The sequence below is a fragment of the Diabrotica undecimpunctata genome, chromosome 7, assembly GCF_040954645.1.
Source record: "Diabrotica undecimpunctata isolate CICGRU chromosome 7, icDiaUnde3, whole genome shotgun sequence".
In the NCBI taxonomy this organism is placed as follows: domain Eukaryota; kingdom Metazoa; phylum Arthropoda; class Insecta; order Coleoptera; family Chrysomelidae; genus Diabrotica; species Diabrotica undecimpunctata.
In genome coordinates, this window is record NC_092809.1 from 74,272,270 (window position 1) to 74,289,276 (window position 17,007).

General features: G+C 33.6%; 1 protein-coding gene across 1 annotated transcript; it reads left to right on the forward strand.

The window, feature by feature from the left end:
- The first annotated feature begins 1,078 nt into the window (after nt 1–1,078).
- On the forward strand, nt 1,079–14,495 carry LOC140446825 (3-oxoacyl-[acyl-carrier-protein] reductase FabG-like). The gene is made up of 2 exons (XM_072539410.1): nt 1,079–1,608; nt 14,106–14,495. Exons 1-2 carry the CDS (start codon nt 1,155–1,157, stop codon nt 14,426–14,428), a joined length of 777 nt encoding a protein of 258 aa, XP_072395511.1. The 5' UTR covers nt 1,079–1,154; the 3' UTR covers nt 14,429–14,495.
- The last annotated feature ends 2,512 nt before the right edge of the window (nt 14,496–17,007 follow it).

The window sequence follows — 17,007 nt, forward strand, 5'->3', positions numbered from 1 at the left end:
CCGATTTTGGTTGTCTTACTCTTCACACGAACGCCAAAGTTCAGTTCAGTTCAGTTTTCATTTGTTTATGGTCAATTTTCGGCGCTTGCTTTACTTCGAGATATTTGTACATATTATTTTAACCCATTGCCTCGATGTTTTGGCCATCTTGCATATCTTAATCTCCAGACTGAACCTTTCCTCTGACTATATTTAGTATACGGCACTTGTCTAGTCCAAAATGCATACTGATCTCATTTGAGAAATTTCCTACAGTTTTTAGCATCTGATTGTTATTACAATATCACAACAGTATTGTTATTTTGATGCTAAAACCTGAGCCAGTGGAGTTCAGTAGCTGAGATAGTGGGTTCATCGCTTAACAGAACCAAAGAGGACTCAACGAGTCCCCCTGGAAAAGGCGGTGAAAAGGTTCCTTTTTTGGTGTACGTCCGGTTGGAAATGACTGAGTCGATTATAAATTGTTTTTTGCAGCCCATGGAACCCTTAGCGCATCCTTTCTGTTGAGGCTCTATGATATTGTTTAGAGAACAGTGTTGGTAGATACGCTGGGCTACACAGATGTGACCAATTTGTACAAAGTTGGAAGACAAGTAATTGGGCGATACTTTTAGATAATAATAATCATTATTATTATAATTTTAGGAGAAAAACAGCAGATCACATATATTTTTTTTTATTCTGTTACAATAGTCGACTGCACGCATATCACAAATGGTAGGCTATATATATATATATATATATATATATATATATATATATATATATATATATATATATATATATATCTATATATATAGATATATATATATATATATATATATATATATATATATATATATATATATATATATATATATATATATATATATATATATCTCAAGTTATTTTCGCAATTACTATTTTATTTTTTTGATTCGGAAATATGGAAATAAACAGTCATAAGCGGATAATTGTGTAAAAGTATAGCGTTCTTCAAGATTTCACTTTAAAATCATGTTATGAATTTAGTACCCACTTAAAGATATACAAATAAAAAGTTTATATTCATATATAAACCCGTCTAGTTTCTATAAGAGCATCTTAGTTATTACAAGATTATTAAGACTTTCAGTTTTTAGTTACTAATATAATTTGATATTTTTATTTTAAAAATGTCTATTTCTTTTAAGGGAAAAGTTGTCCTAGTCAGTGGCGGTAGCTCTGGCTTGGGTGGAGCTACAGCCAAACGTTTTGGACGATTGGGAGCCAATGTAGCCATCGCACACAAGAATATACCTGGAGATACCATCGAGGAAGTTGTAGCTGAAATTTCCAAATTTTCCAAGCCACTGGTAATTGAATGTGATTTGACTGATTCCAAACAAATTGAGCATGTTGTTAACCAGACCGTAAAGCATTTTGGAAAGATCGATGTGTTAGTAAATGCAGCAGGAATTTTGCAAAATGGATCAATTGAGAATACAACTTTGGAAATGTTTGATAAAGTGATGAATATTAACGTTAGAGCTATGTTTGAAATGATTAGAGTTTGTACACCTCATTTGATTAAAACTCAAGGAGCAATCGTAAATATTAGCAGCGTTACTGGTTTGAGGGCTTTTCCAGGTAAGACTATAATTTTTCTATTTGATTTTAGCATATTCAACAAATATTTTGGTTTTACTTTTAGTGAGTTTCAGTTTAGCGTACATTTTTTTAATTTATTTTTAATTTAATTTTTGTTATAAAGTAATTATTATTAATGGGAATAAGCCACAATTAAAGGTTAAAGTAAGTTTATTGATATTTCAATTTCCATTTCGCAAATCGATCTCAAAATACAAATATTAACAAATTAAACAATTTTTTATTTAAATTGAAACGTCAATGAATTTACTATAACCTTTAATTGTGGCTTATTCCCATTAAAATAGTAATTACTTTAAAATGCCACAAGAAAATAGCTTCAGAACACTTTATAAAGTTATTGCTTTCCTAATGTGCTGAGGATTTTTACCTACTTTTCAGAAGGTATTTTGTGCGCTAAATTCGATTCTGGACTCCAAATTGCCAAATTGGCTCTGGTTTCTAAGATATCCTAACCTAAAAGTGCGAAAATAGCATTTTTTGCTGTTTTTAAGGTTATGTAGCATCGTAATATAATTTTTCTCCCAGAAACTGTTATAGAGACATGGCATTTTAAAGTTTCTTACATTAAAAAAAACCAAAAACCATATGATTATATAATATAATGGAAACTCTAAATTCAGAAATTCTAAAATCCATAAAACCTTATTCCAACAACTTTAAACCTGACAAGCCAAATCAAATAACCCCAAATCCAACAATCTCAAACCTACAGAACCCAAACCCAACCAACCACTGGAAACATTCCTTTCAGTCCACAAGCAGGCAAAGCCCTCTGACCCTGGAATCCCTAAGGTTAATTGCTTATTGTCATCATCATCATCACTGGCTCGACAACCCTTTTTGGGTCTTGGCCTGTTCTAGGATTCTTCTCCATTCCGATCTGTTTCGTGCTTTTTTCTCCAGTTTTTTATTTTTAAGGTTGTTATATAATTTTCTATTTGTTCTAAGTATCTCAGTTTCGGTCTTCCTCTTGTTCTTTTTCCTACTGGCATCTGTTTGAATATTTTGTTTGGTATTTCGCCTTCTTCCATTCTTTCTACATGTCCTATCCAACGCAGCCGTCCTATTTTGATGAATGTTATAATATCCGGATCCTGGTATATTTTGTATAGTTCAGAGTTGTATCGTCTTCGCCATATTCCGTTTTCTTTTGTGCCCTTATATATGTGTCGCAAGATTTTTCTTTCGAAGGTGGCTAACAACGTTTCCTCTCTTTTAGTAAGTGTCCAGGTTTCTGAGCCATATGTGAGTACCGGTCTTATTAGGGTTTTATATATTTGGCATTTTGTCTTTCTTGCGACGTTATCTAATCTTAGGTGTCTAATTAAGCCATGGTAACATTGATTTGCAATAAATATTCGCCTCTTCACTTCCTCCGTAACGTTATTATCAGACGTGACTAGGGATCCCAAGTATATAAAGTTTTTTACCTCCTCTATGTTGTATTCTCCTATTGTTATATTTTGTGGCTGCCTTATTTCTGCGTTTTTTCTTACCTGCATTGCTTATTGTATCATATCAAAATACAAGCGCACGCAGTAATTGTCTTTACTGACCGAAACAACACACCTCTAATCCTATCAACCCCTACAACCACTCCTTTTAATCTAGAAGCAGGAAAACCCACCTAATGTTTAAATTTATAAGATTAGTTGGTCAGATAGCCAAGCGGGCTGGGCGGCCGGTTCTCATTCGCTTCACTGCGAGTGGTTCAGTGGATATGAGTTCGATCCCCAGCTCGGTGTACAGAAAACAAAAAGGCTAACGCAGCAGTTTAAAATTCTAAATGAATCTGCGGCTTAGACTAGAATATGCTGGTGTCTGATCGGCCTATGGTGGAGCAGTACGACAAGAGATAAGGGCTTGCGGCTCGGTGATACTCCTCCATAGATCCCTACCGGAAAGGCGTACCGCCTAAATACCGGTGTATATATATATATATATATATATATATATATATATATATATATATATATATATATATATATATAAGATTAATAGTTAGTTTTTTAGTTTGCTAAAGTCCGTATTTTGAGATTTGGAATTATTACTCTGTAAAGTTTCGGCTATATTTTTTATGTATGCTTCTGGATGCTTTGGTGGATTTCAAACTAAGAGTTTGCAACTGTTTATCAAATTTGCTCCTTCTTTTTACTGCCTACCGTTACTCTGGCTCTTTTATGGGCTTGTGATCGCCTCCTACCGATAGTTTATTAAGTATAGTTAAATCTTGAACAGTTTTCTTGTCTGTTATTATATAATTATATTCACTTTTAGTTTCCTATACCTACTGTTTCTTCTTAAAAAAGTGTTCATTGCATAAAGTTGTAATAGACTAGCTCCTGCTTTTTGCTCTTCCAATTTACTCATAGAAGGCTTTAATAAGTTCACATTCGTAATCGCTGGTTATTATTTTCAGATTGTATCTCTTATTTAGTCTTAGAATTATAAACACCACTCTTGCGAAAATGCTGTAAATGTTCTGTATATTTTTCTGAAATTTTTTGTATATTAATAGACCTATTCCTCTATTTGTCCATTCTCTTTCACCATTATATTGGAATATGTTGCTTGATATTAGTTTGACCTAATCTTCACCTCTTGTTTTGACTTCGCTAATTCCTATAACTCAAAGATTTAACAGGTTTGAGTTCTTCCTCCAGTTCGGTTATTTTCTCATCTCTCGATAAGGTATATTCGTACATTATATGTAATTAGGTGCAGCGTTGATCGTGGTTGGTAGTCTCCTATAACCCGCTGAATGTTCGTAACCCCTTCCTACTATCCTTAAATCCTAGCGCTACCTTGATTAGACAAAAACGAGTTTTCGGGTACTGAGGGCCCTTTTCTTGAATGTCTGTTTATACTGAGGGGGTTTTGTCATTTAAACAAAACACGCTTGCCAGGCGTTTGTTGAGCTGGTAGGTACATGTGGTAGGTATTGGGTAGGAATGGGGTTAGGACACGATTTCTCTCCAGTACAGGAGTTAAGAGAGGATCAGGGATTCCGTATGCTAGAGTCACACCCCTAAAGTACGTCTGTCCTCCACTGGGTTGTGGAAAAGTACCTACCAGTACTATTTACCAAAAAAGACACATTTACTGAGAGATAATTTAGGACACATTTCCTAGAAGTTATAATGGGGGAACAATTTAATAGAAACTAGATCTGGGACAAAGAAGAAGATGAATGATGGCCAACGAATAATAATGGACGGAAAATTCAAACTACAACAATTTTACAGAAAGGTTTAGGTTTAACTACCTATCTAATCAGTCAAGAACATCCATCAATAGCCCCCTGTTTTCTCTATCGTTATCTATTTGCCTCTACTTTTTTCTTCCTTATACTGAGTTTTGGCTGGAGTTCGAACATTTTTTTGTTCTTTTTAAATATTTCTATCTCTTCTTCCTCTTTTGTTGCTATCCTATTTTTAATTTGTTTAAAAAAATGCAGGCAAATCTCAGATGCAGTTTAAGTATCCCATACATTGTTGCCGCGAGTCTAATATAATTCAGCACTCTACCGGATACTCTCTGCTTTACTTTACACCCGTAATCCGTCTACTTTATCATTTATTTCATTATTCAATTACTTTACAACTTAAAATTTAATTATGTTATGTTAAGCTTTAAAATGGCTTTAATAGTTATCTGAACATATCTAAAGTCGGTTCTGTCTCTTTTTTCCAGTTATTGTTACAAAGCCATTTTGTATCCTGTTTTTTGTTTCCTTTATTATTTTTGCTCGAAAATTTAAGTTTCTTGATAACGAGTTGTTAACGAGCGATTTATTTTACTAATTATAAACTTGAAACTATAAATACTATATACTATGGATTTATAAATTGGAAAAAGCATGTAATGACTAGTTTTTTGTTGATGTTAGGCACTCTGATGCAGTGCACTATAAAAATGTTATTATAAGGTTGGTTTTTATTGAAAACAAACATAAAATATTTTTATGTTTGTTATTGAAAACTTATATCTGATTTTTAGCAGGATCTACTAATTTTCCGTGTTTTGTACATCCTTGCCAGGACCGTTTCTGCTTTTTTTTTTAATTTGGTAGTTTGATATTCAGAATTTTTTTATGTTGTCCTTGATAAAAAACGTCCATGTTTGCGTGTTGTATGTAAGAACCGTATTTCTAAATGCTGCCCAAACTAGTCTTCCCTTTCTGATTATTTTCTGGGTTTAATTTTTTTTACTTACAGTCTTCTTCTCTTCTTCACGTGCCATCTCCGCGACGGAGGTTGGCAATCATCATGGCTATTCTGATCTTAGATGCTGCTGCTCTGAATAGTTCAATTGATGTGCCTCCGTACCATTCCCTCAAGTTACGCAACCATGAGATTCTTCTTCTTCCTACACTTCTCTTGCCCTGGATTTTCCCTTGTATAATCAATTGAAGTAGGTTGTATCTCTCATTACGCATAACATGCCCCAGGTATTGCAGCTTTCGTGTCTTGATGGTTTCCAATACTTCCATTCTTTTGTTGATTCTTCTCATGACTTCGTTGTTTGTTACATGCTCGGTCCATGATATCTTCAGGATTCTTCTATACACCCACATTTCAAATGCTTCAAACTTTTTAGCAGTCGACGCGTTAAGTGTCCATGCTTCTATCCCATAAAGCAGAGTCGAGAAAATATAGCACCTTGCCAGCCTAACTCTCAAGTCCAATTTTAGTTCTCTTGCACAGAGTACCTTTCTCATTTTATTGAAGTTTGTACGTGCTTTCTCTATTCGAACTTTGATTTCTTTGGAGTAATCGTTTGTGTGATTAATTATTGTGCCAAGATAGTGGTAGTTTTCAACTTGTTCTAAAGCACTACCGTTAATTGTCAGGCTTTCACCATTATTTTGGGTTTTTGATATCCTCATAAATTTGGTTTTCTTGGTGTTTATTGATAATCCATATTCCTCTCCATACTCAACTATCTTGTTCATTAGCTTTTGGAGGTCTCGGAGGTTGTCTGTTATTATGATAGTATCGTCCGCATATCTAATGTTGTTAATTGGTGTTCCATTGACCTTGATTCCTGCTGTTTCTCCCTCAAGAGCTCTTTTCATAATTTCTTCAGAGTATGCATTGAATAGTAGTGGTGACAATACACACCCCTGTCGCACTCCTCTTTTAACTTCGAACTCTTCTGATGTGTGTTCATTAATGCGTACGTGTGCCTGCTGTTTATAATATAGATTTGTTATAATTCGAAGGTCATTGTGTTGTATTTGTTTTGCTTTGAGGATGTCCATTAGCTCTTTGTGGCGGACTTTGTCGAAAGCTTTGTTGTAGTCTATGAAACAGACGTACATATCTTGGTTCACATCCAAGCATCTCTGGATTAGTACGATGAATGCAAATAGAGCTTCACGGGTACCTACGCCATTACGGAATCCAAATTGAGTTTCTTCAATATCCATATCAAGTGTTTTGTAAATGCGTTTATGAATGATCTTTAAAAACAATTTAAGTGTTTGAGACATCAGGCTTATGGTACGGTGGTCAGTGCATTCTCTAGCATTTTTCTTTTTTGGGAGACAAATGAATGTTGAGGTCAACCATTCGTTGGGTATGTCACCCGATTGATAAATTTTATTAAAAAGCTTTAAGAGGACATCAATGTACTCATTTTCTATTATTTTAAGTATATCAATAGGCAGTTGATCTGGCCCCGGGCTTTTTCCGTTTCTGGTGTTCTTTAGTGCATACATTATTTCTTCCTTTGTAATTTCTGCACTTGTTTCTCTGTCCTCAAAAGACAAGTCTTGTGGGTTTCCTCTTTCGTCGTCGAAGAGCTCTTCCATATACTCTTCCCATCGTTTTAGTTTTTCGTCAGTCGTTATCATAGTATTTCCATTTTTATCTAAAAGAGTTGTATTGTGGTTTCTTTTTTGCAGTCCTGCCATTTCTTTAACCTTTTATGTATGTTGAATAGGTCGTATTTGTTCTGAAGATCCTCTATCTCCTTACATTTTTCCTCGTAGTAAGTTTGTTTTGTCTCTCTTATCTTTTTTCTGATTTCGTTGTTAATGATTTTGTAATTGTGACTGTCTTTGTTCTTGGCTTGTCTTCGTTGTTCCATCATGCCGAGTATCTCGTCGGTCATCCAATTGTCTTTCTTTCGTGTTGGTTCTTTTAATATCTCTTTGCATGGAGCGAGGAGGCAGTTTTTTAGTGTTTCCCATTGTTCGTTTATCTCGTAAGGGTTAGTATCTAATTTATCAATGTTTTCGTATATTTTCTGTTGAAGTTTGATTTTTATATCAACTTCTTTCAGTTTTCTAACATCTAATTTTGGAGTTCTTTGTGGTTTTCTTATACGTTTAAGCTTAAGCGTGACATTAGCGATTAGTGGGTTATGGTCTGATGCGACATCTGCTCCTGGATATGTTTTAACTGAATTGATGGTGTTACGATATCTCTCTTTAATCATTATATAGTCGATTTGGTTTCTTACAACTTTTTCCGGTTTATCTGCTGGTGATCGCCATGTATATAACCGTCTCATTGGTAATATAAAGAACGTGTTTGTGATTATTAGACTTTGTTCTTGGCAGAATTGTATTAGACGATCGCCTCTATCGTTACGTTCCCCTAGTCCTTGGTCTCCCATTACTGTTCCAGCTCTTCCTTTGCCGACTTTTGCATTGAAATCGCCCATAACTACCGTGATTTCCCTGTTCTTTGCCATTTTCAGTGCATCTTCAACTTGTTGGTAGAATATTTCTACTTCATCTTCTGTTGCATCCGTCGTTGGCGCATATACCTGGATCAGATTTAGTTTTGTGTGTGATGTCCTTATTTGTAGTAGCATCACTCTTTCTGAGATTGGGACAAAGCCCTCTATTGACTTGTTGACCTCTGTATCGACAATAATTGCTACTCCACGTCTATGTTGGTTATCAGTGTTTCCCGAATAATATAAGGTACCGGTTTTTGTTGAAAGATATCCTGAGTTAGGCCACCATGTTTCGCTTACTCCTAATATATTTATATTCAGTCTTCCCATTTCCTGAAGGATGTTATGCATTTTACCAGGTTGATACATGCTTTTGACGTTCCACGTACCTATTTTTGTTTTTGACAATTTTAGTTTGTCTTGTTTCGAAGTTTGACAAGGGTTTCGCCGGTTAACGACCTGGGAGTCCTTGTCTGTTCCTCCCCTGCCGGATCTTGGGCTCCGATTCCCATGATCAGTTTCTTTTTTCCTTTAGTACTCATTGCCATGATAATTGTACTAGAGATATCCAATTGGATCTTTAATGCAGTGGTTTCTCCTTGCCTTCTGCATCCTTATGCCGTTGACCATTTACTTGATTCATTCGCCTTTGGTGCCAATTTCTTAGCACTAGGACAAAAGAGTGCCCTTCCACTTACCAACTCATCCGCCCGAAGCCGTTGGCCAGTAAGTGTGGGATTGCTTATACCGGCAATCGCTTGGTGGAATTTTTGCCATATCTGGCTACCCTCACTTAGTTTAGCCTGCAGACCAATGCAGTTGCCCGGGGTGTGGCACGTGGAGCCATAAGTGAGAGTTAGCTGTCTTATGAGGACCAGTTATCAAGAATCATCTCCCGTCTATGACGCTCGATGTGGTCGTTCCGATAAAAGGTGCTACCTCTATAACACAACTCTACACCCCTACTTAAAGTAGAAACCCTCAATTTAGAAGAGTGATATCATAGTTTAAACGCGGAATATCCTCAAATTTAAATGTACACAGCGGCCCTCGAAAACTGCCTGTTTTCTCGATTGCAATTTGCGTTTCCTCATAAAAAATTACAGAATATATAAAGTAGTATATTTATTTGTGCTTCTCTATAGTAGACTTGACCAGAAGTTGTCGAACAGTGTAGCCAATTCTTGTTCACAAGTAGTAATTATGGTCATACAAAACCTGTATTCTTCCCTGCAGCGATTATTACCGTCATAAAAATACAAAAAAACCTGATCTTTTCAATAGTAAAAATTAAGCACAAAATTGTAATAAAATAAATTTTATTTATATGTTCCGTTTCGATACATATTTAAATTTATAAAATAAAAATCGATATTTTAAAACAATATTTTTCAATCGTTTGGCAACTTTGGAATTAGCGACGGAACCCCGTTTCAATTCAGATCCACAGAAAACCGTCAAACTAGTTTGTGTCGAGCGAGTGCCCATCAACAATAGGTTATTTACATTGGCGTATCTGAGAGTAGGGTATTTTATGCGATAAGTTTGTGTTATTGATAAAACGTGTTATTGATAATACGAGTGTTATAGTTTGTCGTTTTATAGTAAATGTTCAGTTATATTCTGTGATTATTTGGTTTGAGTTTTATTGGAGTTGGACGAAAACCGAGTTGTTCCAAGAGAAGACTGCAAAATTCTGATGTTGATTCCAAAAATGAAATGGCGCAAAAGAGACGGAAAATGTTAACGTCCGAAGAGAAGGTAATAATACGAAACGTTTATGAAGCAATTGTCGGCAGAAAAATGGAATTAAATGTTAACCAAGCGGTCGACATTTGTAGCAGTTTAACAAAAGTATCTGTTAGCTGTATTTATCGTGTACTTAAAAATACATCGGAAAATAAAAAGCAAGAAAAAGGTAAAACTAGAGGTAGGAAAAGCATTGTTTTGGATGACGAGACAAGGAATATTATACGTCGAAAAATTCATTCATTTTATTTTCGGAATGAAATTCCAACACTGAAAAATATTTCTCAAGAGCTCGAAAACAATGACTCCTTACCCAAGATATCTCGTAGAGTCTTAACCAGGACCATGCGTGAAATAAACTTTCGATATGTAAAACTCAACAGAAAAAGTATGCTATTAGAAAAAAATAAAATTATTGTGCGGAGAAGAAAATATTTAGAAGAAATACGCAAAATTCGCAGCACTGGACGCAAAATATGTTATTTGGATGAAACCTGGGTTAACCAAGGTTGGAAAAGGTCATACAGTTGGAAAAGTTTGGCAAGATTTAAATGTCAAAAGTAAACGCGAAGCATTTATAGAAGGCTGATATACAGGATTAAAAGCTCCATCAGGTAAGGGACGGTGTTTAATCGTCACCCATACAGGACGTGATACAGGGTTTCTTGATGATGGTTTTCTTCAATTTGAGTTGAAAAAAACAGGTGATTATTAAAGAAATTAAAAGGGAGGATTCAAGAATGGCTTACAGAAAAGGGGATTGCATACGAAGAATCAATGCTCAAAATTTAGCTCCTTGACATTGTACGGTTAAGGAAAATTGAATATCTTAAATATGCTGTAGATGAAACTGCAAAAGATTATGGTGTCAAAGTTCTGCGTCTACCACCTTATCATTGCGAACTTAATCCCATTGAACTTATCTGGGAGCAAGTGAAAGAAGATGTAGCACGCAATAACAAAACGTTCAAATTAAACGAAATTAAGAAACTTTTGATTCAAGCAATCCTCCATGTAACTCCAGCGAAATGGGCTAAATGTATAGGCCACATAATTAAAGAAGAACATCGTATGTGGGAACTTGACACTCATATCAAAGTTTTACTAGAGCCAATTATAATTACACCAGGTGGTGAAGATAATGACAGCAATAGCAGCACTGCATCTTCAGGTTTAGACAGCGATTAATATTTTGTGTGTTTGTGTTTAAACACATCAAACATTATTTTTATTTTGTTTTTATAGAATTTTATTTTGTTTTATAGGATTTTATTTTGTTTTGTTTTATACTGTTTAAGTTCAGTTTTGTTCATTTTATTTAATAAGACAATATGGCTCTTGGCGAACACCCATTTAAAAAAAGTATCGCGCCACAAGACATACCTCTGAGGTGGAGTAGAAACTGTCTTAAAATTTGTTTTAAAAAAATTTCATTGTGTAACTGTTTAAGGACTGGTCACGTCAAAAGACGTTTTAGCGTAACTTCCGCGACAGCCGGTTGGCATCAGTAAACTTTCTGCAAAATTACTTCTTTTTTATAGCTTTTTGTTTGTGGCATTCTGTATTTTTAGAGGAATGTAGGGAATGAGCCACAAAATATTTATTAATATGTTTATTTATTGACGTTTCGATCTCTATATCCAGAGACCGTTTTCAATTATACAAATGATAGTACTATTTATTTTCTATGGCTTTTCGCTTGTCGTTCTGTATTTTTAGAAATGATGTTGGGAATAAGCCACAATATATTTATTCAAATGTTTAATTTACGGACGTTTCGATCTCTATAAAGAGACCGTTTTCAAACATACAAATGACAGATATATTTATTTTTCTATAGCTGCTTGTTTGTGGCATTCTGTATTTTTAGGGAGAAGGTTGGACATAAGCCACAATATATCTATTTACATGTTTAATACATTGACGTTTCGATCTCTATTCCGTTTTTAAAGATAGAAAAAAAAAAGAAAATAAACAATATAAGATTATAAAAATATATAATAATAAACAAATAAAATAAATATAACTACCATTTATATCTTTGAAAGCGGTCTTTGGATATAGAGATCGAAACGTCAGTAAAAACTTGTAAATAAATATATTGTGGCCTATTTCGAACATTAATATTTGAAAAATAAAATATAATTAATGTTAAAATAAAAGTAAGTGTACGTCACTGGATTTTCAAACAGCTTTCCGCATTTCTGGGCCTTTAAACGATGACTCACTTTCTCAAATAGTGAAATTATACCATAGTTTTGTGAGTTGCCCTAAGTATTTATATTCATTATTATTGTTCCTGTAACAGTTTTTTGTATTATAAGGATTTTTAGGTCCTCTTTTTTGTTGGTTATGGCTTTAGTTTTATCACAATTTGTGTTTAATCGAATTTTTATTGATTCCGTATAAGTATAAAATTTCAATAGTTTTTTTGTGATTTTGTGTTGTCAACATACCGCCACTGATAAGCCAGTCCATTGAAGAAGGTTTCGGAGCCATGAATATTTCTTACTACAAATTCTTTTTCCCTCGATATTTCTGTTGAGTCTTAACTTCAGTATCCAGTATCAGCTACATCTCATTATATGCCCCAGATATTCAAGTTTTCTCTTTGATGTCATCTTCGTCAAGTCACCTTTGCCTTGACCTATTCTGTTTAAGACTTCTATGCTTGAGATACGTTGAACCCATGATATCTTGAGCACTCTACGATATGACCACATCTTGAATTCTTCTTTACCATTGTTTATCAAAGTAATATAGGATACTGATAATTTTTTTTTATTATTGATACCTAAGGAAATTTCATAATCTACGACTTCTAATTCACCATCTAAGAATTGGTTTTACTTCCACAAACTTCCCCTAATATATTAACAAATTCTATCTTCTTTTTGTTTTCTCTGTTTGACGCAGATTCTGCTGCTTCCAATGTCAATATTTCTTGTTTATGTTGCTTTGTTATATTTTAGTTCTTTTCAATTGTGTTATTTAGTTCTACGTATTTTTGAGTGTGGGGTTTGTTTTCCACTAGTAGTTCTTCTTTTCTTTATTAGTTGCTTAGTTTCGTTGATTATTTTTTCTTCTTTAGTTTTTGTTTTCTTTGCGACCTGTAGTCTGGCTCCTAGATGGTTTTAATTTATGTATTTGTTAACGTCTTCAATTTGGTTCTGATTATGTGCTGGATCTAATTCAAACTTACTCGATAAGACCGTGCTGAATTCATCTCCATGTATTGTTAGTTTGAAGGCATCTATCTGCGTTGCTTTTTTTAAAGACTTGTATTCTCTCTTCCTTCGTTGTTACGTTGCTTATTGTTGTGATATTTTCAAATATTCTTTTGTTGTTTGAGAGAAAATAGTCCATTTCATTTATGGTAGTTCCATTAGGTGCGATCCATGTCCTTTTTCTCTTAGGTTTCTATTTGCAAAAGGTGTTCACAGCATACATGTTTTCTTGTTCTAAGAATTCCATAAGTCTCTCCTTTTGTATTTCTTGTGCCGATTCGGAAATTCGGAGTCTTTAATTTTTCTTCAAAGATGTGCTATTAGATATTTGAATTTGTGATTTCCTCTTCTTATTATTTGAGAAACCTCCTCCACCCTGTGTATAGTTTCCCTTGCCTTTATTGTAGAGACTATTGCCTGAATGTAAGTCCATATAACTATTTTCTCTTCTTTTAACTCTTGGTAGTCTCATTATGTCCCGATTTATGTTTTCTAATTCCTTTTCTAGTTCGTAGAGTTTTGAATCTTTTGACATGAAACTGTTGTTTTAAGTTGCTATATGGAGTTGTTTGTTGTTCTTCTCCTTCTTCAATGTCAGCTTTTTAATGCCAAAATCCTTGTGGCAGAATTAACAATAGAAGAACAGTATTCCTTTGACAACATATACATAAATGGTCTAAATTAAAAAAATACTAAATTAAAGTTATACTCTTCTGCAACTTTTATATTTTATGTCTTAAATAATATTTTTGCAGTAGATTCGTTTGTATAAAAATTTGACGACTAATTTTTTTTTTAATATTCTAGGTGTGTTAGCTTATTGCATTTCAAAATCAGCGGTAGACCAACTGACCAGATGCGTTGCTTTGGAATTGGCTTCAAAACAAGTAAGATGCAACAGCGTGAATCCGGGAGTCATCGATACCATTTTGCACAAACGATCAGGACTTAATGACGAGCAATACAAAGCATTCTTGGAAAAAAGTAGAACGACGCATGCTCTTGGACGTGCAGGTACCTCCGAAGAAGTTGCTTCCGGTATTACTTTCTTAGCAAGTACTGACGCTAGTTTCGTAACTGGAAATAATTTCCGAATTGATGGAGGACGTGGTATTATGTGTCCAAGATAAAAATAATGCAGTATGGAATATAAACTATATTTGTGAACCAATTTGTATAATAAACTAAACAAACATATGTATTTTTTATTATTGTCCCTGTATAAAATTAAGTTCTTAAGTAGAAATAAGGAACAAGAAAACAAGGATGTTCGACAAAAACTATGACAATTAAAAAAGTCCAATATTGTACATAATATTGACAATATTACTCAAAATAACTTTTTGTTTAATGGCATAGACTAGATGACATAAAAAGTTAATGACCATAAAGTCCATAAAACGAAGAGTTTAATAATATGATTTAAGTACTGCAATTAAAATAAAATACAAGTTTAATATAGCTTCTTTTACATATATAGGGACGTTAAGCAGAAATACAAGCACCTTTGTGACTTGAAAAAGAAAGAATTTTATAAGAATGATGCATTGAGTTCAAGAAATACAAAAAATTAAAAAAAAAAAAATTTGGGAGGCTGTTGGGCTGTATAAGTTTGGAAGTTCGACCGTTGGGGAAAGTGTTAACTTAAACAGTTTACTGCAATATTTTGCAAGACATTTGAATACGGAGATAACGGCGGATCCTGTGTTGTATGCAGAACCGTTTATCCTTAATGAACATTTACACCGATCGTTTAGTATGGAAGAACTGCAAATAGCATTGGATTGTTTAAAACCAAATAAAAGCACCAGGAGTAGCTAGAATTGCTGCCGAGTTCTACAAGTTTCTTCCAGAAAATGGAAAAGTACTTGGGCTTGTACTAGTAATAATTTTTTCATCACACCAAACTTTCCTCAGGATTTTTATGGTGCAATAATGTTTCCTCTTGATAAGAAAAAAAATTGAAAGTGCAGAAAGTTATCGATGCATTAGCTTCTTAAATGCAATAACCAAACTCATTGCGATAATGACTTTAACTAGACTTACCTCGTGGGTACAAAATAATAAAATTTTAAATGAGTTCCAGACAGGACATAGAACCGGCTATTTAACTATAGACAACATGTTTAACCATACGAGTATAGTAAAAATCCAGCATGCACGAGGAGTAAAAAATGTTTTGTGTCCACAAAAAATGTATACATTTTTATGTATACATATCATAAAGTCCACAAAAAATGTATACATTTTTTGTGGACTTTAGTGCTGCTTTTGATATAGTTGATCGGCGGGCTCTTTTACAAGTTAAGTCACTTGGGATTGATTATCAACTAAAGTGCTCAATTTAAAAGTATGTTCGCGAATACAAAATTGGCAGTCTGGTCAAAGGAAGGTCTATCTGAATAGTTAGACTGTAATGTAGGAGCGAGACAGGGATGTCTTTTAAGTCCATTAATGTTTGCGCTTTTCTTGTCTGAGCTACATGAAGCATTGGGGGGCAGTTTGGAGATAAATGGTTTGATTGACTTTTATTATATGCAGATACCTTACTGTTATACATTCTTATTATTTTTTAGTCTAGTGCGAAGTCTTACTCAGTAGGATACACACATTTAGTTTATTACTATAATATTTATATTGATTTAATTTATTATATGTTAATTTTATTAACCTTATTAGGTAGTATTAGCCTTAGTGTAATTTTTTGTATATTAGAGAATAATATTTGTTTGTCAACCCTCCTGATGTCATGTGCCAAGGAGAACAAATGTTGTTAAAAGAGAATATTGTATTGTATTTTTTTCAATGAGAGTAAAATGATATTATGAATTCAAGTTATTGAGTCAATATTTAATATTGACTCAAACTCTTGAGTAAACATTCGTTCCAAATTTTAAGATATTTGATTTTAATATGTACGAATACATCACAAAAACTTACAGGTAGTTTATTGGTCAAACCATTTTTACACTTTTTTTTGTCAGCATATCCGTATGCTCGTTATGTTCGAGACCGATATGTGCTTAACCCATACATAATGAATGTTTTTATTAATTTGTGCAGTTCTAAACTCCGTTTGTTAATTGCATATATAATACAATTGAAGAAGTAACTTGGGTACTTAGCCAAAACTAAGAAATTAAAACAGACAGGGAGTCCGATATTATTATTGCAGAATCAATAATAATTGTAGACCGTGTTAAAAATGTCAAAGCTTCGTATATTGCAATAGCTTCAGCACTAAATATAAGAAATATTTTATCCAGTTTGTAGGAATAATTAATATTTTTAAAGGGAATATAAAAAGCACATCCCACACCATCCTTGGACTTGGAAGCATCGGTATATATTGCAACAGATTCTTCAAAGCTTGCAAGTATTGAGTTTAGTAAGTTAATATTAATGTGAAAATTATCATTATATAAAGGTTTTACAACCTTTATATTTAAAAACTATGAATTGTTAACATAAAAATCTGACAAAGTTGAGCTGGGATAATATAAATCACTGAGGATATATAATATCTTGATTAGATTAAAGTATGATGCACAGTAGTGGAAAACTCTTCTTCGACAAATATACTAATATTTGTAAGATCTTGTTCATATAATACTACTACATTTGAATATTAATTACTGTTGATTCTGGATATTTTAAGAAGAAATTTGTCTGCAAGGAACTGCCATCTGTGACTCAAAAGGGGCTCAAT

Excerpts from the sequence above, each read along its gene's own strand:
- LOC140446825 (XM_072539410.1), top strand. The coding sequence starts at position 1,155 with ATGTCTATTTCTTTTAAGGGAAAAGTTGTCCTAGTCAGTGGCGGTAGC. Across the intron at positions 1,609-14,105 it reads TGGTTTGAGGGCTTTTCCAG|GTGTGTTAGCTTATTGCATT; the intron begins GTAAGACTATAA and ends TTAATATTCTAG.